The following is a 25,846-nucleotide window of genomic DNA, read 5'->3' on the forward strand; positions in this document are numbered from 1 at the left end:
CCACATAGTTTCCTGGTAATCCGCCTTGCAGATTTTGCGTAATCATGTTTAAAACGATATAACCTTCTAACAAACCAGCAGACTAACTGACCTGGGTTAAAAACATAACTTCCATGCTGGAGGTAACAAGGGAACACCAGGGCAGTGGTTGATAAAGCAGGAAGTTATAATAGGAGTGAGTCAGCAGACAGGTGAGATGGATACATGCATATGTCAGACAAAGCCTCAAGCATTCCCTTTATTCTCAATTATTTTCTCATCGCTCAATTTTTGCTCGAATTCAACAGCTTTCCTCCCACAGATTATCCCCTCAGGAGCCGCCATCACTGTGAGGGCCAGGCTGCCTACTGCACACAACACAAACACACACAGGGAACAAACAAACGCAGACAAAACATTTTCACATACTGTGTCTTTCCTCAGACTTCTCCCACTCAAATGAAACTCCCAAAGGCATAGACGGTGTCCATAAATTATTTTTAGTGTTTGGTGGTACTTTGGAATATTCTGAAAAAACAGCAGTGAAAAATACAACCTTTAAGCCTGAAATGTGACGACTTTGCGACTGTAGTCCCAGTAGTGAGTGTAAGGAGTACCGTGACGCTGTCGGGGGGGGGGGGGTTACCTGCGTTGAAGTGAACTGACAATATTTTGTGTTTGCAGCATTTGTGATGTTTCATGTCACCAGTCAACATTAATCACTTGGATTAGCTGTTACTTAGAGGTAGCCCTTAAATTATGAGACCTTTCAATCAATGGAAGTCTTGTTATTGGACTACCATTTTGTCTTCAGTTGGATCACTTATACTTAACATATAACATTATTATCAACCTCCTCTGTGTCTTCTTCCCCTTTAGACACCTTGTCCGTGTCCAGTAACGACGCCCTGCAGCCGGGCTCCAGCCAAACCCTGGGCCCCCACAGCTCGCCAGGGCCCAAGCGTCCCGGGAACACTCTGAGGAAGTGGCTGACCAGCCCCGTGCGGCGGCTCAGCTCCGGCAAGGCCGATGGCCACGTCAAGAAGCTCGCCCACAAGCACAAGAAGAACCGCGATGGCACACGGAAGAACATGGACACGATCCCCGGCTCGCAGAAGGACTCTGACGACAGCGCAGCCACGCCACAGGACGAGACACTGGAGGACGTAAGAACAGATGGAGGACACTTAAACATCCAGTTCTGCTCCTGACCTTTCCAGTTAATCACCGTTCCTTCTTTATCTCTCTGCAGCGCATGCGTAACGAGGGGCTGAGCAGTGGCACCCTGTCCAAGTCTTCTTCATCAGGCATGCAGAGCTGTGGCGAGGAGGAAGGAGAAGAGGGCGCCGACGCCGTCCCTCTACCTCCCCCTATGGCCATCCAGCAGCACAGCCTGCTGCAGCCGGACTCCCAGGACGACAAGGTGGGTGGACGCTTTAACTCATGATGACAGACAAAGTACTGTATGTAGAAAACATGATGTACAGTCACCCAAGACAAAAATAGTTATTTTTATTTTCACTCAATCCTGAGCTTTAAATGAGCTGCACATGCTTTTCATTCATGCACACAGAATATATATATATATTTACACATATATATATATACTATTATATATAATTCTCTTCGCAGATTTTAATTGAAATTCTACAATAATTCAAATTGGTTATGTAAACCTAAAGAAAATTTGTTTTTTATTTATATTTACGAATACAAACTTGTAATATTATGACAATAAAGTCAAAATATCATGAGAAAAAAGTCTTCATTTTACAAGAATAAAGTCACGATATTAAATATTTCAAATTGGACGTATGGACAGAATGAAAAAATCGTATTCTTCCTAATTTGTGCAGCAAGTTTTTGTGTTTGGTTCATAAATATCACTTGACCTCTGCACAGCTAAACCTATACTCTGGTACTAATCATTTTAAGAAAAACATTCGGAGATTGCAAAAATAGATTTATAATATGAGAGAAAAAGTTATATTTTTTAAGAATTACGTTGTAATATTACAAAATTAAAATTCAATATGTCGACTGAGAGAAAAGAAGAATGTTATTGTTTTCAAAAGGAATGATAGTGATATATAAAATAAGCAGCCAATTTTTTTAGCTTGGCTCATAAATATCACCTCATCCTCACAGAGAGCTTAACAATAACACAGCTAAAGTTTTGCTTTGGCACTAATCGTTTTTCTTTTGTTTCCTCTTATAATTTAATGATTGCATGTTCCTTCCTTCAGCATTACGTTGATTTCTGTTCTGCTTCTCTTCTTGCCCAGTTTCCCTATCTCTCCATGTAAAACCACTTCATCGTCTCCACTTTGGATCCTTCGTCATTTCACTTTTCTTTTTGAGCCTTGCTCTTCTCTCTCTCCCACCAACTAACTGTCATTCAATGGAGTATGTATTATACTCCGCCATTCATGTGTTCACTGAGGTGTATGTGGAACTAAATGGTAAATCTCCATTAAGTTCTGTTGTGTACAGAGGATCCTGTTGCAGAGGGAAAGTCTCTCCCCCAGTGGAGTGTTAAGTAACACTGTTTGCTGTATATAAGTTGTTTGACCAGTCATGGTGCTCGTGTTTATGGAGCAGTCCAATCCCAGAGCTTTCCCTTTATCGAAACCCCCGTCATAACCTGTGTTTGGCTCCAACTTGGCCCCCGATTAACCCTCTTATCAGGGAGAGCACACCCACCAGTCCTCATTTGGACATGTGGAATATCGGGGTCCACACTCAACAATGGTGAGAGTGATCACATGCAAAGATGCTGCATCACACCTGTCTGCATGCAGCACCACCAAGTTTTTCACCTCCACATGTTTTATGACCTTAACCGTTAACTTTCTCTCTCTCTCTCTCTCTCTCTCTCTCTCTCTCTCTCTCTCTCTCTCTCTCTCTCTCTCTCTCTCTCTCTTCCAGTCTGCGTGTCGGCTCTCCGGTCGTCCCAGTAGTTCAGAGACGCCCAGTGCTGCGGAGCTGGTCAGTGCCATCGAAGAGCTGGTGAAGAGCAAGATGGTGAGAGAGAGTTCATAATCTGCACTCACACGTACAAGCCAATGTCGCACATTTGTACACAGAACAATTCCAATCGATGTTCGTACAAGCTCACACACAACCACACACACACACACACGCACACACACACACACACACACACACACACCCTTCTCTGGTGTTGTGGACAGAGAATGGCATCATGGCCTACCAGTCAGCTGTCAGGACTGACTCACTGTGCCAGCTGTCCACTGTTCCAACAAATGGACATTGCACTCAACCTCATACACACACATACCAAAGTCAATACACACAGCTTTATTTTAATCCGTGTTGAACAAATGAAAATGAATTATGTATTGAAAGCATATCAGGGACACTTGAAAAAAAACAAAACTGAGAATTCGAGAAGTTAAAAGTAATTTTACAAAAATTTAATCATATTATGACAAAATTAGAGTTGTAATTTTACGAGAATAATGGCATAAGATTACACTAAAGAAGTTTCAGTAACACACAGACTTGAAGGAAGTTGCTTCTTTTGCGGAGGGGGAAGTGTTTGGAAGTGACCTGATTTGAACTCAAAGGGGTTTCACACTTCCTCAAGAGACAATGACATTAGTTCAATGGTTCAATTTTGGATTCAGAATAAGCGAAACTCCGAGAATGTTTTGTTTTTCTTTATTCTCAATTAAATTAAGACTTTATTCTCATATTATTACAACAATATTCTCTGAATCTCAGAAATCTTTTTTCTTCAATCCAGCCCTAAAACCTCACTGTACAATGAAGAGAAGATCACATCTACTCTCAGCCTCTGACTCCCCCTCTCCCTCTCCTCTTTCTTCAGTCTCTGGAGGATCGTCCAAGCTCTCTGTCGATGGAGCAGGGCGACAGCAGCTCCCCCTCCCTCAACCCCTCCGACAACTCCCTCCTCTCCTCCTCCTCGCCCATCGATGAGTTGGACGAGCGCAAGTCCGGCTTCCTCAAGAGGAGACAGTGAGTTACGAGCCTGTGTCTTGTTTGTGCTTCAATAAACAAAAGCCTGCTTGGACTTCCATCACTTCATCGCCTTTGTCTTCATTTGTGTGCTTATATGGAGCATTTCTGATGTTGGTCCACGGCTGCGTGTGTTGCGTTTGTGTTACACAGTGATAATTTCTGTTTTCTATCTCTCAGTTATGTGCTTCTGGAGCTTGTGGAGACTGAGAGAGACTATGTCAGGGACCTGGGATCAGTGGTGGAGGTAAAACTAATTAAATAAGAGATAAAAACATGACATTTTAACTTGGAATATAGTTTTCTTTACTCGGTATTTGCTGCATATTTTACAAATAAGTTGAATTTTTTCCTGCAGGGCTACATAAGCAGGATGAAGGAGGAAGGAGTTCCAGACGACATGAGAGGAAAAGACAAGATCGTCTTTGGAAACATTCATCAGATCTATGACTGGCACAAAGAGTATGTGGACAGTCTCCTTCTGATAATATGCCCCACTAATTCTACTACAAATATAACTGATTGAATTTCAACTTCTAATTTAGCTTAGCAATTGAAAATAAGCCGTTTTATAATATATTTTAAAAGTATCAATTTAGCGCCGGTATTTGGGGGGGGGAGGGGACTTATGATACCCAATCCTAGTTATACCATGCTGAAACACAGAATGACAGATAAGTGGGTGAACAGCATGAAAGCATCACCTCCTTGGAGTGGAGCAATTATAGAATAATAGAATAATATTATCTGCTGAAGAATAAAAACAAACAATAGTCAAGACCACATTGCTTGGCAGGTTAAATCACAGTTGTTTTTTTCCCCCTCTCTTTATCTCATTAAAGTTTTTTCTTGGGAGAACTTGAGAGGTGTTTGGAGGATCCTGACCGGCTGGCTACTCTGTTCGTCAAACAGGTAATATTTAGCAATATAACCGTATCCTGAATATGAATATAATAAACAAAATTAGGGAATAATGTTTTTTCTAAGTTGTCATTGTTTTTTTCTTCTCGTGTTTTAAAAGCTGACTTTGCTTTCTGGCTCTGTTTTGACCACAGGAGCGGAGGCTACACATGTACATCGTGTACTGTCAGAACAAACCTAAATCTGAGCACATCGTGTCAGAGTACATCGACACTTACTTTGAAGTAAGCCTGTGAACCATTTTACACCATCTCACACCACATCTGTCTTATTTGACTTCTAAACCGATTATCTGTGGTGTATTGATCACTAATTAGTTTTTCTATTTTCCTTCATTCAGGACCTCAAGCAGCGAATGGGCCACAGACTGCAGATCACTGACCTGCTCATCAAACCTGTTCAGCGCATAATGAAGTACCAGCTGCTGCTGAAGGTAAATCTAACGGTGCAGGCAGCTTTCAAACAATCAACAAACTCTGCCCGTGGGGAACTTATTGATCCACACCATTTCTCTTTCTCAGGATCTTCACAAAATTTCTAAGAAGGCTGGAGTGGACACATTGGAGCTGGAGGTAAGGAGAGCTGCCACTGTGCATTTATTAAAGCGACTAGATACAATCATGCATTTTCTATTGCTTTGCTCTCATGCAAGAAATGTGTCCCTAAGTGTTTGTTGTACTCTTTTATTCTCCTTTAGAAAGCTGTGGAGGTGATGTGTGTGGTCCCCAAACGCTGCAATGACATGATGAATGTTGGTCGCCTTCAAGGCTTCGAGGTAAGACGTGTGTGTGTTCAGAATGAAACAATGTAGGGTTAGGGTTATCCACTTGTTGTCAGTGTGCAATCATTTTTTCTTTTACTTCTTCAGGGTAAGATTGTGGCTCAGGGCAGATTGATCCTCCAGGACACCTTCATGGTGTCCGACCAGGATGGAGGACTTCTGTCCAGGATGAAGGAGAGGAGAGTATTCCTGTTTGAGCAGATTGTCATCTTCAGTGAGCCCCTGGACAAAAAGAAGGGCTTCTCTACTCCTGGCTACCTCTTCAAGAACAACATCAAGGTGAGTGCAGCACAATAAAGTGTCAGAAAAGTCAAATTTCTTGCAAACATGGCTGTTTTTCCTTTTAACTTTTTATCCCAACCGCTCTTTTCCTTCCCTCCTGCTCTGTCCCATTACTCCAGGTGAGCTGGCTGGGTCTAGAAGAAAATACAGACGACCCCTGCAAGTTTACGCTTACTTCCAGATCCTCCAGTGGAAGCCTGGAGAGGTACACCCTCCACTCAACAAGCCCTGGAGTCAGTCAAGTCTGGGTCCACCAGGTCAGCCAGATACTGGAGAACCAGCGCAATTTCCTCAATGGTAGGACATCACTGGTTATAATACTGTGCACATGAGATTTTGAGGTTTCCAGCCTTTTTTAACTGAGTAATCCAAAGGGTTTACACAAATTGTATTTTCTTAAATGAAACGTTTTCACTCATCCTCTCCCACAGCTCTCACATCTCCCATAGAGTACCAGAGGAACCACGTGGGTGGCGGCGGGCCGGGTGGTCCACCCAGCAGTAGCAGCACCGGAGGACTGCCAGGAGGCAGCAGCTCCAACAGTACCGCCAACATGGGAGGTGGAGGTGGCGGCGGTGGCTCTGGAGGATCAGGGGGCAGCTCTTCCTCTCTGTGCGGCCCTCGCTCCCGACCCTCCCGCATCCCCCAGCCGTCCTCTCGCCTCCCCCAGCCCGTTCACCACCACCACCCCCCGGGCCCCGAGGGGCCCGACAGATCAGCAGGTATGTGGTCACCCTGCCACCCTCCCCTTCAATCCCTCCCCTCTAACCCCTTCTCTGACACCCCCACAAACGGGGAGCTGTTAGCCTCAGAGGTCCCTAAGATGAGGATGCTGGATAATCCTCATGGAAGTAACAGTAATAACAGTAACAGGTCGTCAGGCAGCATGGAGGGCAGACAAGGCCTCGGAGGCTTTGAGGAAACCCAGAAACATCAAACAGCTGGAATACCACAAATGGCCGTGGCTCCCCTGAACTTGCCGCAAAAAAAACCTCGAATCGGGACAGTTGCTCCTCTGATAACGCCTCAGTCGCCTGGAGGAGGAGGAAAGGAGTCGTTTGTCCCCTCCAGTCCAGCCCACAAAGGCAACGTCTTCTGGGCTATGGTCCCAGCTATAGCTCCCTCTCACACCAGCCGTCCTGGATCCTTCTCCTACCCAAGTGACGGTGGAGGAGATTCTCTGGGCAGAGGAAGCCACGGGACGCCCTCTCATCACCGCCACTCTACGCATAGTAAGGACATAGACCGCATGAGCACCTGCTCCTCCACCAGCGAACAGTCCATACAATCCACCCAGAGCAACGGGGTAAGATGCCAAGTCGAGGCCCAGGCTTCAGCGAGGCCTGGAGCTACTCACTAGTGACTAACCACCGCCTTCAGTCACCCTGCCGCTGGCTCTGAGAATGGCTTGTACATGCAGCAACTACCCGACGGAGATTAACGGCTATCTGAGTGCACTAACTCCCCCGGCAGTGTGTGTGAAAGGATTTTCTGGTTCTGGATTGTACTAACAGTGTGGATCTAACTCACCGAGCACCTGTTGTATCTGCTGTCTAAGACTCTCTCACCGAGCGTCATATGTGTGCGCTTCTCAACTCCAGCTAATAGACACTAACAGTAACCAGATGAGTTTTAAAAAACACAATTCCTCTTTCATCCCTTTCACTGATTCCTCCTCGGGGAAACTTCCAACACAATAATCTCTAATCCAAACCTCGTCCCATATCAGAAGCTTTTTCTCACTTCGCCTCCCTTCTCCGTTTTTCCTCTAAGCCCGTTTAGTCTGAACCTCGAGACGACACCAGCTGACGTTTGCTCCACTTCCGCCTGCTCTGTCTCTCTTCAAGATGATAGCGTCTTCATCTTCACTCTGTCCTCTCAGACATATTTGAAACATGTCATATCTCGACACCTCCGACCTGAGGATCATAACTTCTGCTTCACGGCTTAACTCCCATATGAGCCATCACTGTAGACGTGTGCAGTTGTTTTTAACCGTTCTTCTGCGAGACGAAAAGCATTTTTTGCAGTGTTTCCCTGTGCTGCATGCATCAAGCATTTTAGCGAGGTCCTTTGTGTGTGTTAATGTCAATCAAATCCTGAATTTGATTGCTTTGAAGCCAGTGATACACATCTGTACGTCCCTTCTTTTCAGGAGTGTAGTTGCTCATGTGTATCTGAATGTGTTGTTTGTGCAGTCTCACATTCTGTTGTGTTGAAAGTCTTTTAATAATCCTCCTCTCCTCACAGAGTGAAAGCAGTAGCAGCAGCAGTGTGTCCACCATGTTGGTGACCCAGGACTACGTGGCAGTGAAGGAGGATGAGATCAGCGTGATGCAGGGTGAAGTCGTCCAAATACTAGCCAGCAACCAGCAGAGCATGTTCCTGGTGTACAGGGCGGCCAACGAGCACAGCCCCGCGGCAGAGGGCTGGATCCCTGGCTACGTATTAGGACACACCTCATCCTCCATCACGCCCGAGCTCCCTGAAGGAACCATCAAGTAAGGACAAAGGTTTAGACAATGGTTGTTTTTCATCATGGTTACCTTACACAGAATATAACCCGATGATTGTTTTGTTTCCTTGTTTTAGAAAATCATTGTCATGGCACACAGCGCTCCGTATCCGACGCAAATCTGAGAAAAGAGACAAAGAGGGCAGGAAGATGGAGAACGGCTACCGCAAGTCTCAGGACAGCCTGGCCAACAAAGTCTCTGTCAAGGTAGAGAGGGTGAAGACAACTTTTACTGCGTTTAAAAGTCGTTTTCAACTATTTGTGCAAAGAAAATCTAATTATTTCTCTTGGTTTTTCCATTACAGCTTCTCAATCCCAACTTCATCTATGATGGTAAGTCCACGTTGTTGCTTTTGGTGAAGGACAGGAAGAGTATGTGTGTGTTTTTTAATGAAAAAGGAAACACTAAGAAAGACTGAACCCATAAACGGTACAAATCAAGATTGCTGGAAGTGAGCGTTCTGAGGGGGTTACAGCAGCCTCTGCTGGTGAGGGACAGCAATTGAGGGACTGCAAGGCAAAAAGGTTTTCCAAAATCAATTTAAGAAACTTTCATTTCATTATATTCAAACAGTAATATTTTGAGAGAAGCAGAGTGACAGGCCATCTGTAGATTTTTTAACACATGATTTTATTTTAGAACATTCAGTGAAATTTCTTTGGAGCCTATTTGATGTACAAATGGTACGCCGACGGTGTTAGACAAGACCTGAATGGATTGTGGATTTTTGTTGGTAATATTGGATCCAATGTGCCTATGTGCCCTATGATGATGATTGTTTTCTTCTCAACACTGCCATAAAATGTTGTTGGTCTTTCAATTTAATAGAATTAGGCATCTCTTGAACTTTATCTTAGCCCCCTGCGACTTACTTCCAGCGTCTCTGTTATAAATATAGTAGCTCGAATTACTTATTATCTTTCACATTTCCTTACACATACGTCGCCCTTATTTTTAAACTGGTAACTTTTAATACATTCAAGGCACACCCTAACCTTTAAATCCTTTCTCTGCAGCTCCTCCAGAGTTCCTTATCCCTGTTGGTGACGTAGCGTGTGAGAGTGGCGACAGTGTCACTCTGAGTTGTAAAGTGTGCGGTCGCCCCCGGGCCACAGTCACCTGGCGGGGACCTGACAACAGCACGCTTAGCAACAACGGACGCTACAGCATAACACACAGGTGACATCATATGTTTGTTTGTTTCATGCATGCAGCTGCATTGTGCAGCACTGACTTCAGTGGCCAGAGGCTTCCTAAAGGTGCCGGCTCTTAATTGCAAAAGCTCAATCTCCCATTGTCAGGGCTCAGCGATCGATAGAGAGCACATACAAGCTAAACAAAATCAGCAGTGTATTTCCGGCTTGGCCAACAAATTGAAAGGCACAATTTTAAGATCAATTGAGAGAGCCAGTGTAGGGAGGCAAGCACAGAGATGACAAGCTATCATTTTGTTCAGCAGCAGCACTGAGCAGCACTGAGAGAGTCCGGACTGGTACTTGAGCAAAGTGCGTTGCAATGATGTAGGTGTAAAGCCCAGGAAGAATCACAGAGATATAAAATGCAATGATCCAAAGGAGAAAAGCTCAGGCCTGCGTGGTGCTTCCTGATTGGCAGCTCATCGCCTCTTCCATGTTTCCACAGTGAGACAGGAGAGGCAGCCCTGTGTATCCTCGGAGTGTCTGTTGAGGACAGCGGTGTGTACACGTGTGTTGCCACAAACGTAGCAGGCACCGTCACCTCTTACGCCGGCGTCACAGTCTCAGGTGAGGGTCCCGTTGTGACATGGCATGAATGGGTATACTGTGGCAGCAACATCACATCTGTTTGAGGTTTTTAAATGCTAAAACAAGTTGCTCTCACACATCCATCCATTTGTTATCTATACTGCCTGTGCTTTGAGGGTGACAAGGGCAAGAGGGCAGGGAACCCCCTGGACAGGTCACCAGTCCATCACAAGGCCGACTTACAGAGATTCATACTCACATTCACACCTTTGGCCAATTTTGACTTCTATAAATCTAACCCATGCTTAAAATAAGCACTCCTTACCTTTTGTACCTGTAGTAGCTGGTGTATTTAACCCAATCTGAATACCACGTGTTGTCAGGTATCCAGGATGATGGCAGTGAGGTCCTCTGGAAAGGCAGCTTTGAGTCCCACTACACAGAGATCACTGAACTAGGAAGGTAAGAGTGCACTGAGGAAAAGAAACGCAGGCATTGAAGGAAAAGTATTTATCTGCGTTGTATGGCACACAGAACAATACAATACAATACATAAGAAGAGACAACTCATTTCCTGGAATAAAATGTTCTGAAAAATGCTAAATACTGATCAGTAAGTGAAACTACATCTAAAGAAAGGTTGGAAAATGGTGAAATAAAGTTTTTTCCCTTTCACCCTGAGATGGGGAGCAGGGTGGGATTACAAGGGGTTGGGGGGGAAAACACAAAAACAGGAGCATTGTTTCTTTCTCTTGAATCTTGTTCTGTGGATACCTTGCATCATTGATGCTCAATAAAATATATATAAAAGAATTAATTAAAAAAAGGAAATTTCAAATTCCCTACATCTAGAGCATGGGGACAAAATAATTCATGGTATTCAGACGTTCCTTAAAATGTGATTCCCCCTCCACAGGGGACGTTTCTCAGTGACCAAGCGGTGCGACCAGCGGGGGAGCAAACGGACAGTGGCAGCGAAACACGTCAACAAGAAGCTGCTGCGCCGGGAACAGGTGCTGCAGGAGATCCGACTCCTGCAGAGTCTGGACCATCCCAACCTGGTCAAACTGCTGGACACGTACGAGACGTTCAGCAGCTTCGTTCTCATACTGGACATGTGAGTTCAGCTGGGTTCCCAGGTTGCTGCGGGACTTATCCATTGCTCGATAGGACGTAGGTTAATAACCCAGTGGTTTTCTTTACAGGGCAGACCAGGGACGTTTCCTGGACTACATAGTGAGCTGGGGAAACTTGACAGAGGAGAAAGTGGCCCTCTACCTCCGAGATATTCTTGAAGCCCTCCACTACCTGCACGGCTGGAGGATCGCACACCTTGATCTCAAAGTAACCGCCCGTTTTTAACTCGCTCCTCGGGTCATGGGGAATATCACAGGCGTTATAAAGCTCCGATCCAGACAATCAGAGAATTATCTGAAATTTCACAAGTGGCTCATTATAGAAACATGATGCATTAGTAAAAGATTGGTTCATTCTTAGCCCTCCTTTTACTTTGTGTCCCGTCCACATAATGTTGCATAAGTTGCCTGTTTCAACTTCTAAAAATAAACTGTGGCTACTGGGATTTAGTTCTCACCTTCCCACACAGATTCTCTCTTTGTACATACAGCAGTCTCTCTCATAGGGGAGGGCTGAAAGAGGAGGGCAGAATTGGCAGGTAATCAAGGGGGGGGGGGGACTCGTTCTTTTTAGTTTCCTCGCTACGAATCACATACAGTTTGCATCCAACAATGGCCAAGGTCTAGCAATCCCCATCTTGTATACATATTTAATTCCCAAGCTTCGTTTTTATTTGGATCTGCATCAAATCATCATAGATATCAGTCCCCAAAAAATTCTTAAAGATCCAGTCTATGGGATGTCATAAAAAGACACAATGTTGGTGAAAGTGAAAGAAAAAGTTGGATCTGCACCAAAACTGATTGGGATCTCTCTTGACCCATGTCCTATTCTTCTAACAAAACTCTGTGAAAATCTGTTCATTAGTTTTTCAAAACTAAATGAAATCTTAAGTGGGTCGTTGGATGTGCTGGCAGGAGGCAAGGTGTTTCCCAGAGAATATTTTTGTGCCTGAAATCTTGCGTCTGTTTCTCCCTCATTTCCTCTCTCCACTCTCCTCTCTGTCTAATTAAAGAAATTAGACCAATAAAAAGAAAAAGTAATATTTTTTTCCCCTGCCTCTGCAGCCTGAGAACATTGTGGTGGAACACGCGTCCTCTCAGCCCCTCATCAAGCTGACAGACTTCGGTGACGCCGTGCAGCTGAGCCCTCCTTCCTCCTACATCCATCCTCTCCTGGGGAGCCCCGAGTTCTGTGCTCCTGAGCTGGTCCTGGGTCAGCCTGTCTCGCTGACGTCTGACCTCTGGAGCTTAGGTCTGTAGATCAAACCATGTGGTTTGTATCTTTGGCTTTTATAAACTGCCGAGCATGTTAAAATAAAAACTCCAATTTATTTTGAGTTAGTATTTTGATGCTTCAGGTATGTTTGCTGTTGTATAGATTATACATTTAAGATAGATATATATCGATTTTCAATTTAATTACTATTTAAAATCATTTTAGATAAATGAGTTATCTAGTGAAGGACTGTTTTGGTAATGTTGGTGTTATAACAGGAATGGAGGGAGAAAGGAAGTAGTTGAACTTATATACTATCCCTCCATCACTGTTGGAGTTGACCCAAATACATTTATTTACTATTCTTACAAATAAACATAATGTATGAAATGTGTAAAAAAAAAAAGATGATAAGGAGGGGCTGACATCTCATCTGTCAGTTACTGACTGAGCGGTTGACTAATCGATTTACCGGTGTATTGATACAGGGGTGGTGACCTATGTTATACTAAGCGGCGCCTCTCCCTTCCTGGATGAGAGTGTGGAGGAGACGTGTCTGAACATCTGCCACCTGGACTTCAGCTTCCCAGAGGACTACTTCCAGGGCGTCAGCCCGGCTGCCAGGGACTTTGTCCGCGTGCTGCTCCAGGGCGAGCCGGAGCGACGGCCCTCCGCGGCGTCCTGCCTGCAGGATCCGTGGCTCCGGCCTTATGGTGTGATGAACACTGGACACTCCAACTTAAATCACTCTCAGCCGCCATCTCAGAGTCATCATTCGGCACATCTGGACACCTCCAGGCTCATTTCTTTCATCGAGAGAAGAAAACACCAGAACGACATTCGGCCCATTGGCTCCATCAAGGCCTTCCTAGAGAGCCGCCTGCTAAACCTTTAGGTAGACGTGAGAACATCCCCATGTGCTGTGCGTGTCCAGGAAACTTCAGTGGATGAGTCGCCTGGTTCAGATGAGCTGTGTTTAAAAAGAAAAGCCTGCTGAGAGGATCACCAGCAACATGCCCACAACGATTTCCCTTTCCCTCATGAAGCCACAAACGTCCTGCTGCTGCTGACTGACTTGACTACTCTGCTGATTAAACCCTTTGACTCTCCCCACCTGCCCTAACCCTGGCATATTGTCTTTATGCCTGCACAACAAATGAACCGTTGGAATCCATTTGAGATTTCGATCTTAGCAGGGAGAAATAATATTGAGCTTTCTCATCGAGCCAGCGCGGGCAAGTCTTGCGCTCTGGACAGTGATAAACAGAGAAATGAAGAATACTGTGTAAGAGTAATTCAGGCTGCTTTCGGTTGAACACATGAAAGTGTGCTTTGGTTTTTTTTGTATGGAGAGATTACTTTTTGTAAATGAAACCATGTACAGGGAGGAAACAGAACTGTCTTTATTCAATCCCTTTTGGGAAAAACAAAGGTTAGTTATTACGTTGAAATAAAACAAGAGAAATGAGATGTGCACCCACCAGCAGGGTCCATTCACTCTAGACGAAGACCAAAACCACGATCAGAGACACATTGTAGTTACGTCCAAAACTGTCGCGCAACAAAAAAAGCTACTCGGCAAAGCTTTTTCTCCGATTTCTACCTGCATCCGCCTTATTTGTAAATAACATATTCCTGCCTTTAGTTCTCATTTTGAAGTCTCACATGAACTATTTTGTTTGCCCGACATTAGTGAGCCCATGCAGTTTGGGGAGACATGTCGCTCCCTGCGGCCCCTTCAGCCGCCCGGGTTTTCTTTACGGACAAAGCGCTACTAGAAATGCACTTGTAATTTGCATCGGCTCCCATGTGCAATGTTGCAGCTTTAACGTTTATGCAACTATTTATGAAGACTTGTGTTGTAGCGGTATTCTCAAAAAAAAAAGGAAAAAAAAGGCATGTACGTACCTGGTACTGCAGTAGGTGTCTGTATTGTGTTAACTCTTACGTATTAAGTTCAGTACTAAAATCTGCAAACCCCCCCGCCCCCCTCCCGTACCCCAAGAGGATTTTCAGAAATAATGTTTGAAAATGTGTATCTATAAAATACAGGCACTTACGCTTTCATTTTGTCACTGTTACGTTTTTAAGTTTCTGTAACTAAACCAAAGTTGACTTTGTTTTCTTTTTCCTGCTAAAAAGTGTTTTATTTTTAACGATTTCTCATGTTAAGTTATGACAGAGCACACTGAACCCAGATATGAGTGTTTAAGTAGGTTCAGTCTGGTTTTATTTATTCTTATTGTGATAAGAAATTGTTAGGTGTTATTGCTAAAACAAATATTGCTTCACTTGGTCTTTTTTTGTTTTATTTCAAGCTGTGCACAAAGTGGTTTGCTGTGTGCGTTTGTTTGGCTTTTGTAGGTAGATGCTGGTGTGCGTTGCTAGATATTATTTCACTTTTTTATTTTGTCGCACCTCAGTTCGACGTCATAAGACAGAGTTGTCCGACATTTTTTACCGAGCAATAGGTCTGGAAAAAATGCCCATCATGGCCCACCACCGTGGAATTGAAATGATCGGGGAGTGCGTTCCACTCTCAAGGAGACACAACATTTCAGAAACATCCCTTTGTCCGCTCACAGGTATCAGCCATGAACGAGATCTCTTCCCATTGTTCTCATTTGACTGAGCTGATATTTGTTAGGTGAAGAAGTTGTTGAAAACTTCTTTAAAGTGCCAGTTCAGTGACTGACCTAGAGAGGTGGCTGAAACTGAAATCACACATGGTTTGTCATTTTATTTTGAAGCTTGTAAGAGTTACTGTCAGATGATCTGATTTAATGCTAAAGAAGTTAATTTGTTGAGTTGAACGACTCTTGTTGGTCTGTACAGTCTAAGTCTCTCATTTTGTGTCATGTTTATTTATTGGTGTGAGTCTGTGTTTCCCAAATTCATGCTGTTGTTACCTTTATTGAATCTTCTTAAAGCCTATTCATTTCAAATTAAAATAAAAGATAAATAAGATAAGTAATAAAATGCCTTTGGGAAACCCAGCCAGCTCATAATGTAAAGATGTACAGAGAGGGTCGGGCAGTTTGCCCACCGCCCGGGATGTAAACTCATAATTATGTCATATTTTACATACACATAGGAGAAGACTGCAGCAATGTCATTTTGAATGTCTTATTATGACTTATTCTTACTTTTGCATGTATATTTCTTTGTACAGAAGATTGTGTTTACATGTTATTACGTGTTGTAAATATTTTATTTCGTCCTCTGTTATTTTGCCATTAAACGTACAAGGAACAGCGGGCCGTCTTTGAAACTTTGTGTGCACAATCAGTACATTACAGTACAGTACATCCACAAACACCCACATATGAAACTATTATTATTAATCATTTAATATTTCCCATAATCTTCAAGGGTTGGAAGGCGAAGGCGGTTGCTGTAATCCCAGAATGAGTTGCAGGCAGGGAAAAAACCCTGAACAGCTCAATAAGACAATCACAATAAATGGGAAAGTCCAATAATAAACTAATTCAAAACACCATGACTCCTGATGTTACAATAAATATTTGAATTCATGCTAGAAACCATGAGAAAATGGATCACACTATTCCCCTTTTGGTTTTTATCTGTTTTGTCTATGATAACAATGATATGACCAAACAGAAGAATTTTTTTTTTATATTCAACAAAGAAAGGTGAAGTTATAAGATCAAAACAAGAATGAGAAATGTGAAACTGAGATGAAGATCTGAATCTGTGAAAAGCTTTAAGAGATGAAACAGAGAGGGGCTGTTACTGATCTTATCTGCAGCCTACACATGCTGCTGCTCCATTGCCAGGAACACACTTCCCCCCCCACCTCTGCAACCTTCTGGTAATGACAATCGCTTGCTCGATCATTGAGCAAAATAGAGATGTTACTGACAGCTGTTTTGATCAACATAAAGTGATTACAACGTGAAAAAAAATGAAAAAGAAGCTGTGATGTGTGTTGATCTGTCAGTCTAATATTTGCTCATCTAAAACTACCTGTATCTCTGCACAGTGGCACTCTGTTAACTTTGAACAGACACGTGTGTGTGAAAAGGAAATACTATTTTTATCAGGTGTGAAGTCAACCCAGTTTTTTCTCAGCTGCAGCAGCAGCAAATATTTGCATGAAACCACAAGAAGACAATCTGTACTCGCAAACTTCAAAATCTCCTCCGGGAGCTGCAGAGTGTGAACACACATGTTTCTTGTTTCTTGATCTGGAACTTTTCCTTTGCGTCCATGACTTGAGCATCGAGTCACACACATAAATCCCTGCCTGACCATTTTTTATTCATGGTTTAATTTAGTGAAAAGCTCCAAAGAGTTCAACCACTAGGACATTGAGATATCTAGATCACTCTCCGTTGTTAAAAGGGATTTTCTCAGTAATCTTTGGAGGTGATGGGATCAGTGTGACCTTCACAATAGCTTCTAGTTACGCTGTCAGAGTCCGATTGAATTTCTATCAGAAAGCCTTTTCTGATTTTATCTTAAAATTATGCTTTATTTATTTTATTTTTTTATTTTTCATTTATTTACATGGATACATTAACGTGTATTATTATTATTGTTATAATTTGTATTTTTGTTATCATTATTATTATTTTTATTGTTATTGTTATTACTACAAACAAGTGGATCATAATACATTGTTCAGGTAGTGTGTTGCGAGATGCTGCATGGCCACTAGATGGCAGTAAAGGAGTAATGTTATGTTCAGAAACTGGTCGATGGTCAGGTTACACGTATAACTACTCTCCCTAGGCCCCAGAGTCCCCATATATAACCACATATACATTTACTGGATCCTGCTTTTTATATGGATCTGCACCAAATTGCCCAGAATCATTCATCGGTCACGAAAGAGGATGAGATGTGTTTGATCTCCCTCTGACGGTTAGTTATGTATTCATACATAGTCACTTTAAATTACTTTTTATTTGTTGACAGTTTTCTCAAATCTTCTCAAATAAACAACAATATAAATGGGTTTCCTATTGATCAAGTGCTTCTTTGTGTCTGTAATCTGCCTCTCCCCTGTAGGCACTTATTGCTGTAACTCAGTTCCCCTGTGTCCACTGTGCTGAAGTTATTTCAACCTGCACATTTGCACACACACACTCTTCACTCGTGCACATCATTCACCTCTGACACTACTGATCCAAACATCCCAAATTCTGAGGATTTAATCCGGTTGAACTCAGTTGAATGGAATATTTAAACTTTCTTCATGGCATGGTGCTGTGATCCTCTGAGCCAAGTCAATTGGGGGCTCGTAAATGACGTTGGTATTATTGCCTTAGGTAGCAGGCCTGAGGTCTTATGATTAGTTGCAAAACTATTGAAGGGCCGACAAAGTTCCATGCACTGGAGAGTCTGTAAGTCAACATGCCATTTTCTGTCTCACTATTGGTGATGATGGCTTCTTTAACGGCAGCGTTTGTGAGTGGCTGTAAGGGGGGGGGGTCAGTTTGTGGAAATTGCTGAGCATTATAGCATCATTGTTACAGAGACGATGTGAAGAGGTAGCGCAGTTTTGTTTTCTTTATATGGAAGTGAGGTGTTGTCTAAATGTGAGCTCGGAGGAGCCACAGCTAATTCTGTCGGCACCGGAAGTCATTTGCACACCAGTTCTGAGCAGAAGGAGGTTTTACTTTTGCCGTCTGAGCAGGAGAAGCTGTGTCCACTTGTGGTTCTCCCTTTTTATTGCAATCTGCTGAGCCAGGTCATGATGAGTGCAAGTTTTCAGCAGCTTTCAAAAAACAAATGACCTCAAGAGGAAATGAATATACTGTGAAAAGGATATTTGAACATTTATGTTTTGAAGGAGGAAACTGCAAATGGGTACAGTCGGCCTCAGTTTAGTTAAAACCTCATGAATGAGGCCAGACAACATAAATGGGTATCACAAGGCTGTAGCGAGTGCTCCTGTCACACTGACGGCCATGTTGAGAAATAGGAAGAAAAAAGTGTCAAAGGGACAGAAATGCCATCAGGGCACAGTACAGATCAATACACAAAGAAAAGTCACCAAACAACTGATTTGGGATATAGTACCATTTTATTGACAAAGGGGAAATACATTTAATCAACATTACAAAAGTATGTACATTCCGGCTGCATGTTACAGCTGTGTTACTCTGACCAAAACCAAAACCAATTGTTCACAGTATGCTTTTCAGAATAAGATGAAAACCTGATATCGTTGATACCCTCAGAGGGGCAACATGCTGGTAAGGTCCAGCACGCGGCCCACTGGACATGTCGGGGTTATTATTACACTCAAGGTTAGAAAGTGCTGCGCTGAGTCTCCTGCATCTCTGTTGACATTTCGCCTCACTGACCGCCAGCTACAGACAGGATGTTCTGAAATTAGGGCTGGGGGCGGGGGATGCTGCGGTTGTATTCTGCTCGCATTGTTACTCATATCTGTAACAGGAAGGGATAAGTTGATGTTTTATCGTGTCATACCTTCAATATCTTCATTAAATGTAACAAACCCATGTTACATTTATTTAACTATGGTGCAGAATTAATAGAAACCCTTTGAGAAAAGACTGATAATGGAATTGTATTGAGTTTTAGTAAAGGTAAAGTAAGTAAAGTAAAGGTCAAATAATATGAGTATTATTTAGTAATTTGGATAGAATACACACATATATATAAAGTCCAATTTATTGATATGAGGATTTATTATATAAAGTAATTTCACTCTCCATTATTATGACATTTTATGAAATGCATAATGTAGAAATATTCAAAAAGTTATGATAAAATGCTTGGATGCACAAAAGCTAGACATGTTAAAGTGACAGCTTGGTGACATCCTTCCCCTTTGACGTCGTGGTTTTCTCTGGATTTAGTGCAAACGGTTTGCTGCAGAGAGCTGTGAAGCTTGCAACGCACGTATAGCTTCCAGATGCAGCAGCAAGCTTTTTCTGCTGTGAAACTGTTTGATACCAAGAAAACGGAGGCATGTGTGAAAGAGGTGTCAATAAACTTGTTTTTACTTTTCAGAAACTAACACTATGGTCAGAATCTCTATACCACTCCTGCTGTTGTTTTGTGCCACCCATGATTAAATGAGGTCACGGCGGCTTCAGCTGATAGTATGTGAGTACAAGGGAAAAGACGTTTGTTTTTAAAAATATAGTACGTCGGACTTGCAGGTGCAGATACAATCTGTTAAAAAGCTCACTTAAAAATATCGCAAACATATCGTGCAAATGTTCTAAACAGATGTTGTTTGAAAAGCATATGTTCAAGCCTACTGTTCTCCTTTTTATATAGTGGTGCTGCTATAGACATGCAAAACTGAAAATGCTTCAGGATGCATTAAGACTTTTGCTCAAGCTGCCAAGAGGGACAAGTGTAAGTCACATGTTGGCTTGCAACATACTGTGTACGCCCTGCTGAGGAATTAACTATTTACATTACATATTAAAGCTGACATACTCCACAGAGTTTATAAAAAAATAGAGAAGTGTATATCAAAAATAAAAAAGTGTATATAGTAAGAATATCAAGATTTTATAGAGAAATATTGAAATGTGTAAATGGTCCAATCTGCGTATTACGGTGGCCCTGAGAGCTCAACGAACAGCAACTTAAGAAAACACATGCAAGTTGACAAAACACAAGCAAAGTAAGAAAGAATTTTTTTCAATTTAGCTGTCCTCTGAAAACACTTCCGTTGTCGTTTCTCCTCTATTTGCAGCGCGGTGCTGCGCGTTTGTGTATTTGCTGCGCACTTTTTGTATTTTCTGCGCACTTTTTGTATTTGCTGCGCATTTCTGTAATGTCTTGTGTTGTGTTGTGAAATTGATGAAGATGTTTTCTTACTTTGCTTGTGTTTTGTCAACTTGCATGTGTTTTCTTTAGTTGCTGTTCGTTGAGCTCTCAGGGCCACCGTAGTACATGGTGTAATGGAGATATTATTATAGTTGAAAAAACGCAATTTTGATGATAAGTTTTAAAAATCATACAAAGTAAGTCATATGTGCTTTCTTTTATTCCTTTAGACCTATAGATTTTGGCACGTTGCGTTTGAGAACGCAACGTGCCAAAATCTTGCCCTATTCTTGACCTGAATCTAAATGACCTTCACAAAGCGTCAGTGTGGCCTGAAGTTGACTTTACACAGCGGTGCTCCTCTCGTCCACACTGGTGGTTTGTGAGTACAGTGATCCTCTTCTGTCCCGAGGGATGTGGACCTTGAACACCTGACACAGCCAACAGGGAGTTGTGTTTATCAGCCTCACCAGGTGCCTCCTGAACTTCTCCCCGACAAACACGTACAGGATGGGGTTGAGGCAGCTGTGAGCGTAGGCAATGGTCTCTGTGACTTCTAAAGTAGACCTGATGGCTTGGCTCTTTCCACAATCTGAGTAGACATCCAGGAGCTCCAGTGCTTTGAAGAACAATGCAACGTTATAGGGGAGCCAGCAGCAGAGGAAAACCACCACCACTGCGAGGACTAACCGGATGGCCTGTTTCTTAGGCGACTGGCAGTACAGCAGCCTCCACACAATCTGAGAGTAGCAGAACCCCATGATGAGGGCTGGGACTAGCAGACCCAAAATGTTCTTTTTGAAAAGGCTAAAGACCCCCCAGAAGTGAAGAGAAGAGAAACTGTCGTCGCTCTCGTCGCTCTCGTCGCTCGACTTAGGTGAGGGATACTCAGGAGCGCAGAACTTGGTCGAGTTGGCACCAATTTGCAGTTTGAGGAAGATCAGATCAGGGAAAGAAGCCAGAAATCCAGCCACCCAGGTAACAGCAGCCGCGACCAGTCCGAATGACCGCGTCCGTGCTCTAAGGGCGTAAACAGCGTGAACTATGGCCAAGTACCGGTCGATGCTCATCAGGCAGATGAAGAAGATCCCACAGTAAAAAACAATATTATAAATGCCCAGGATCACTTTGCACATAGCATCTCCGAACAGCCACTGGTCGCGGGCCTGGTGGGCGAGGAAGGGAAGAGAGCACACCAACAGCAGGTCAGCGATGGCCAGGTTCAGGAGGCACACGTCGGTCATACTGCGGAGACGCACCCCGCAGATGGTGACCCAGATGACCAGAGAGTTTCCCAGAAGGCCCAGGACGAAGATAATGCTGTAGAGGAAAGGAAGGTATTTGGCTCCTGAACCCCCGTACTCACACGGCTCAGAGTTCTCGTCAGGGTAGTAATAGTATTCAGTGTAGGATGTTGGGCTGCGTTGGGGGAAAAAAGACAGGACGGACATATTAATAACTAGGAAATATCCAGTATTTCAGAACACCTCAGCCAAGGATGTTATATTTTCATCGTTATTGTTATTTAGAAAACATTATACATGAAATATAGGACAGATGACCACAACACTTGTGATATGGTTCAAAAAGTTGAACATTCTATATATGGATATTTATTTTAACGGGACTGCACAGTCAGATCTGGTTGACTTACAACATTCATACCAATATAGATTTTTCTTATATAATTCACAAATTTTTGATTTGTATTTGTTTTCCCTCTCTGTTATGTCTGTTGCTCTGTTGTATTGTTGCTCTTTTTGTATTATTCTGAACTCAAGTTAAAAAAAGTGCAATTACTTTGATGATGTTTGTCGTACTGAAAACCCAATAAAAATGAAATAAATAACATTAATAATAAATTCTTGATCTGATTTTTCCCCCCACTTTCTGTAACATTGTGAAATGGGGTGTTTTTCAAGATCTGGATCTGGTGAAAACAAAGTTGACAGCAAAGCGCAGACAAAGACACAGTGTGATCTGAGCAGAATAATCAACCACATACTGGAGGTGTGTGTGTCAGCTCGGCTGGTTTAATCTTACCTTGATTTGTAATTTATAGTTGGAGTCACATTGCCACTGAAAGCAGTAACAGGGAGGGCAGTCTCCATGATCAGTTTCCTAGAGAACACAAAAATAAATTTCAAGAATGACGTACTTCTTAAAATTGAAAACAGATAATTTATGTCAATTTCATGGTCATTTGAATAATAAAGTGTACTATCACTATAACCATAACTGCACCTCTTGTATTCACACTTAAAAAGTACGAGTTCAAAGTTGAGTTCATGTAGATGTATGAACTAGTTCACGTTCACATTTGTTCCCTTTTTAATGGGATGATTAACCTGATAAACTTACGATCATGTGTTTAGTTATTAATCGATGGTGTCGGATCAGGTCTGTGTGTCGCTCCACTCATTTTAACACTGAGTCCTGAATGTGTGCGTCAAGTCTCGTGTTGTACTGAGCACAACATGTTGACCAGTCAATTTCATGATGTTTAAATGCAGCCTCATAAACTCTGGAGTGAACCAAACAGAGACTTAGTTACTTCATGTGCTGATCAGGTCCTGATAACTAGTGATGAGTGTTTTTTAGTTCAAGTGAGAGCAGAGTGGAGGAGGACACAGAAAGTCCAGCTCAGTACAAACCAACTGCAGCTTCTGCTCTGATCACGACGCAGCGGCGCTGATCACTGATCAGCTGTGACCAGAGAAATTCTTTGATTCACGGTTCTTCTACATTGACCGGCTGCTTAATGTGAACGAGCTCTGATCTCACTGCGTGTGTCGCTCAGAGCGGGGCCTTTGTGCCTGTGCTTTTGCATATGAGAATGAAAATATATTGTCCCATGAAATAAATATATGTGGTATTATGAAATAAAAGTCCAAAGAAATAAATTAACAGGCATTATGATATAAAAGTCCCATGAAATAATGAAATGTGGCATTATGAAATAATGAAATGTGGCTTTATGAAATAAAAGTACCGAGATAAAACAAAGTCTTTGAAAAACGTGCAATATTTATACATTTATTTCAATGAATAATTATTTCAGGGTTTATTTCATAGCCATATTTATTTATCTATTTATTTATTTACCTATTTATTTATTACATTTTGACTAAAACGGCATGCCATAATAGTTAACCAATCTATGCGTTGCAGCATGCCTTTGTCCAGCACTTTTGAAATGCTTGTGTGTTTGCATGGTTACAGGCAACCAATAAATCAATGTGCGGCATTCATTTCTCCCTCTGATAGAGAGTGAAATCATACTCGTGTGTTGACATGCCATAAACATCTTGTAAGAGAAAGTGCATATGAAAGTAAGAAAGCAAAAACGTACCAATGTCGCAGTGCTGATGATAACAGGTAAGCTGATATTGGTGGATTCTGGACCACAAGATGCTGAGGTGGACGGTCAAATCAAAGAATGGATCAGCTGTGTAATCTAATTTGATTATGTGCGGCCCAGGAGAGCTGTCAAATAGTTTGAATACCACGAACAGTCAGCTGTGAGAAGTGCAACTGCTTTTAACAGCCCTTGCTACCACCCAGGATGCCTTTGTGGGGTTGTGGGTGATTATTTGAAGGGCAAAAAATACTTGCTACTTCCTTAAAATTCAACAAGAGATTTCGTATTGGAGGCCTAGGTGTCTGCAGGAGCTCTGAACCACCAGTACGGTGTGCCTTCTGAACCTCCCTGTTTGGAATTGGCTGTTCTCTTGTTCTGTGTTTAAAATGATTCCTTGTCGTTAGTGAGTCCTCCTCAAACAGTTCAACAATATACCGTCCCTTTGTAATGTTTGTGTGCCGGATGTTGTGTGCAAAGCTTCTTGTGGATCGTCTATGGTGCAGAGTGAAGTTAGGAACCTGTGTTCATCCTGCCTGGTTTACCTGCAGTGAATATATTAAAGTCGATAGTCAATGTTTTTCCTACAAAGAAACAGAATTTACATGATTACTGTTCATGTTTACTCCAAAAAACAAACGTTGTGCTTCTAGGCAAATCGCAAATGAAGAGGTGACTATGTGGTTGCTGTGACCGAGATCAGCCCCCGCGACACCTGTGAGTGTAAGTGTCAGTCGGATATGGTATGATACATCGGTTTGGCCCAGTTGGCGACCACTGTGGTTGTTTATCTGATCTTTACTTGCTCCTCCCCTATTGACTGTTGCAAAGCGCTGGCATCCTGTTTGTTAATGGTCCACTTTGTAAGATTTAGGTGAAAGGGATCTATTGGCAGAAATTTGATACAAAATATTCCTAGTGATGTTTTCAATGGTGTTTAATCATCTAAATTGTACAATCGCTGGTTTTCCTTACCCTTGAATGGGCCGTTTATATTTAAATACTTTATATTTCCATCAGGAGCGGGTCCTCTCTACTGAGGCCTCCATGTTTTGTACAGTAGCCCAAACTTGACAAACTAAACACCTTTTGAGATTTTATGACAACTGAAGGCTACCACTGGTTCTCTCTCATTTTTGGAAGGGGGAGGGTGAGGTGAGTGGTATTCAGCAAGATGCAAATCCACCACAAAACATGATTCAATTCTACATACTGTACCTTTAAATCTTTTCTAATATTGAATCACATGTCCAAATCACACCAAACTCACCTGAAAAGGTAGATTATAATTTGTGGCAAACAAAATATTATCAATATGTCAATTTCATGGTCATTTGAATCATAATGTGTACTAACACTATGACCATAACTGCACCTCTTGAATGGAATACTGTTTGAGACAACATTTAAAAAATAAATAGATGAATAAATAAATAAATATGGCTATGAAATAAACCGTTTTTAAGTGTGAACTGGCGTGTTGTGCCAGTTCACACTTTACAAGAACGAGTTCAAAGTTGAGTTCCTGTAGATGTATGAACTAGTTCACGTTCACATTTGTTCCCTTTTAACACTTTTACCTGGTATAACACATTCAAACTAAACCCTACTATGATATGTTGCACCATTAAACAATTATACCACAACCAGAATCATACACTTGTAATCTCACTGTGCCGTTCAGAGGAACAGAGTCAGAACCCGTGTTATGGCTAATGACACAGTTAGAGGAAACTAAAAATCTCAGCCAGTTTATATAAGATGGAAAGTGAAAACAAAGTTGACAGCAAAGCGCAGACAAAGACACAGAGGCATCACAGACTTTAACACAGTGTGATCTGAGCAGAATAATCAACCACATACTGGAGGTGTGTGTGTCAGCTCGGCTGGTTTAATCTTACCTTGATTCGTTGTTTATAGTTGGAGTCACATTGCCACTGAAAGCAGTAACAGGGAGGGCGGTCTCCATGATCAGTTTCCTAGAGAATAACAAAACATGTAAAAGCATGACGTACTTCTTCAAATTGAAAACAGATGGTTTTTGTTTCTTTGGTTTCTCTGAACTGGCTTGTTGTGCCAGTTCATACTTAAAAAGAACGAGTTCAAAGTTGAGTCCATGTAGATGTAAGAACTAGTTCACGTTCAC

At 42.4% G+C, this 25,846-nt stretch overlaps 3 protein-coding genes across 3 annotated transcripts in view; 2 read left to right on the forward strand and 1 right to left on the reverse strand.

Annotated features, from left to right (window-relative positions):
• Nucleotides 1-2,285, forward strand: part of LOC128449765 (triple functional domain protein) — a 96,440-nt gene extending 94,155 nt beyond the window's left edge. Inside the window, exons 38-40 of the mRNA XM_053433061.1 lie at nt 859-1,145; nt 1,232-1,402; nt 2,226-2,285. Of these exons, the coding sequence (XP_053289036.1) occupies nt 859-1,145; nt 1,232-1,402; nt 2,226-2,285 (518 nt within the window). The remainder of the gene's footprint in view (nt 1-858; nt 1,146-1,231; nt 1,403-2,225) is intronic.
• A 413-nt stretch (nt 2,286-2,698) lies between these two features.
• triob (trio Rho guanine nucleotide exchange factor b) lies at nt 2,699-15,814 on the forward strand. The gene is made up of 23 exons (XM_053433210.1): nt 2,699-2,730; nt 2,937-3,003; nt 3,833-3,981; nt 4,162-4,228; nt 4,340-4,443; nt 4,824-4,893; nt 5,037-5,126; nt 5,243-5,335; nt 5,424-5,474; nt 5,600-5,677; nt 5,771-5,962; nt 6,085-6,262; nt 6,397-7,271; nt 8,216-8,466; nt 8,558-8,687; nt 8,786-8,813; nt 9,498-9,660; nt 10,123-10,244; nt 10,589-10,667; nt 11,122-11,322; nt 11,411-11,549; nt 12,410-12,596; nt 13,049-15,814. The coding sequence occupies exons 1-23, from the start codon at nt 2,699-2,701 to the stop codon at nt 13,453-13,455; spliced, it is 3,753 nt and encodes a 1,250-aa protein (XP_053289185.1). The 3' UTR covers nt 13,456-15,814.
• A 2,779-nt stretch (nt 15,815-18,593) lies between these two features.
• Nucleotides 18,594-23,924, reverse strand: cabz01093075.1. Its single transcript, XM_053433462.1, has 3 exons — nt 23,695-23,924; nt 22,386-22,463; nt 18,594-21,761 (listed from the first exon to the last, which is right to left on the reverse strand). Exons 2-3 carry the CDS (start codon nt 22,451-22,453, stop codon nt 20,687-20,689), a joined length of 1,143 nt encoding a protein of 380 aa, XP_053289437.1. The 5' UTR covers nt 22,454-22,463; nt 23,695-23,924; the 3' UTR covers nt 18,594-20,686.
• Between the last annotated feature and the right edge of the window lie 1,922 nt (nt 23,925-25,846).

This window comes from Pleuronectes platessa, chromosome 10, assembly GCF_947347685.1.
Source record: "Pleuronectes platessa chromosome 10, fPlePla1.1, whole genome shotgun sequence".
NCBI classification, from domain to species: domain Eukaryota; kingdom Metazoa; phylum Chordata; class Actinopteri; order Pleuronectiformes; family Pleuronectidae; genus Pleuronectes; species Pleuronectes platessa.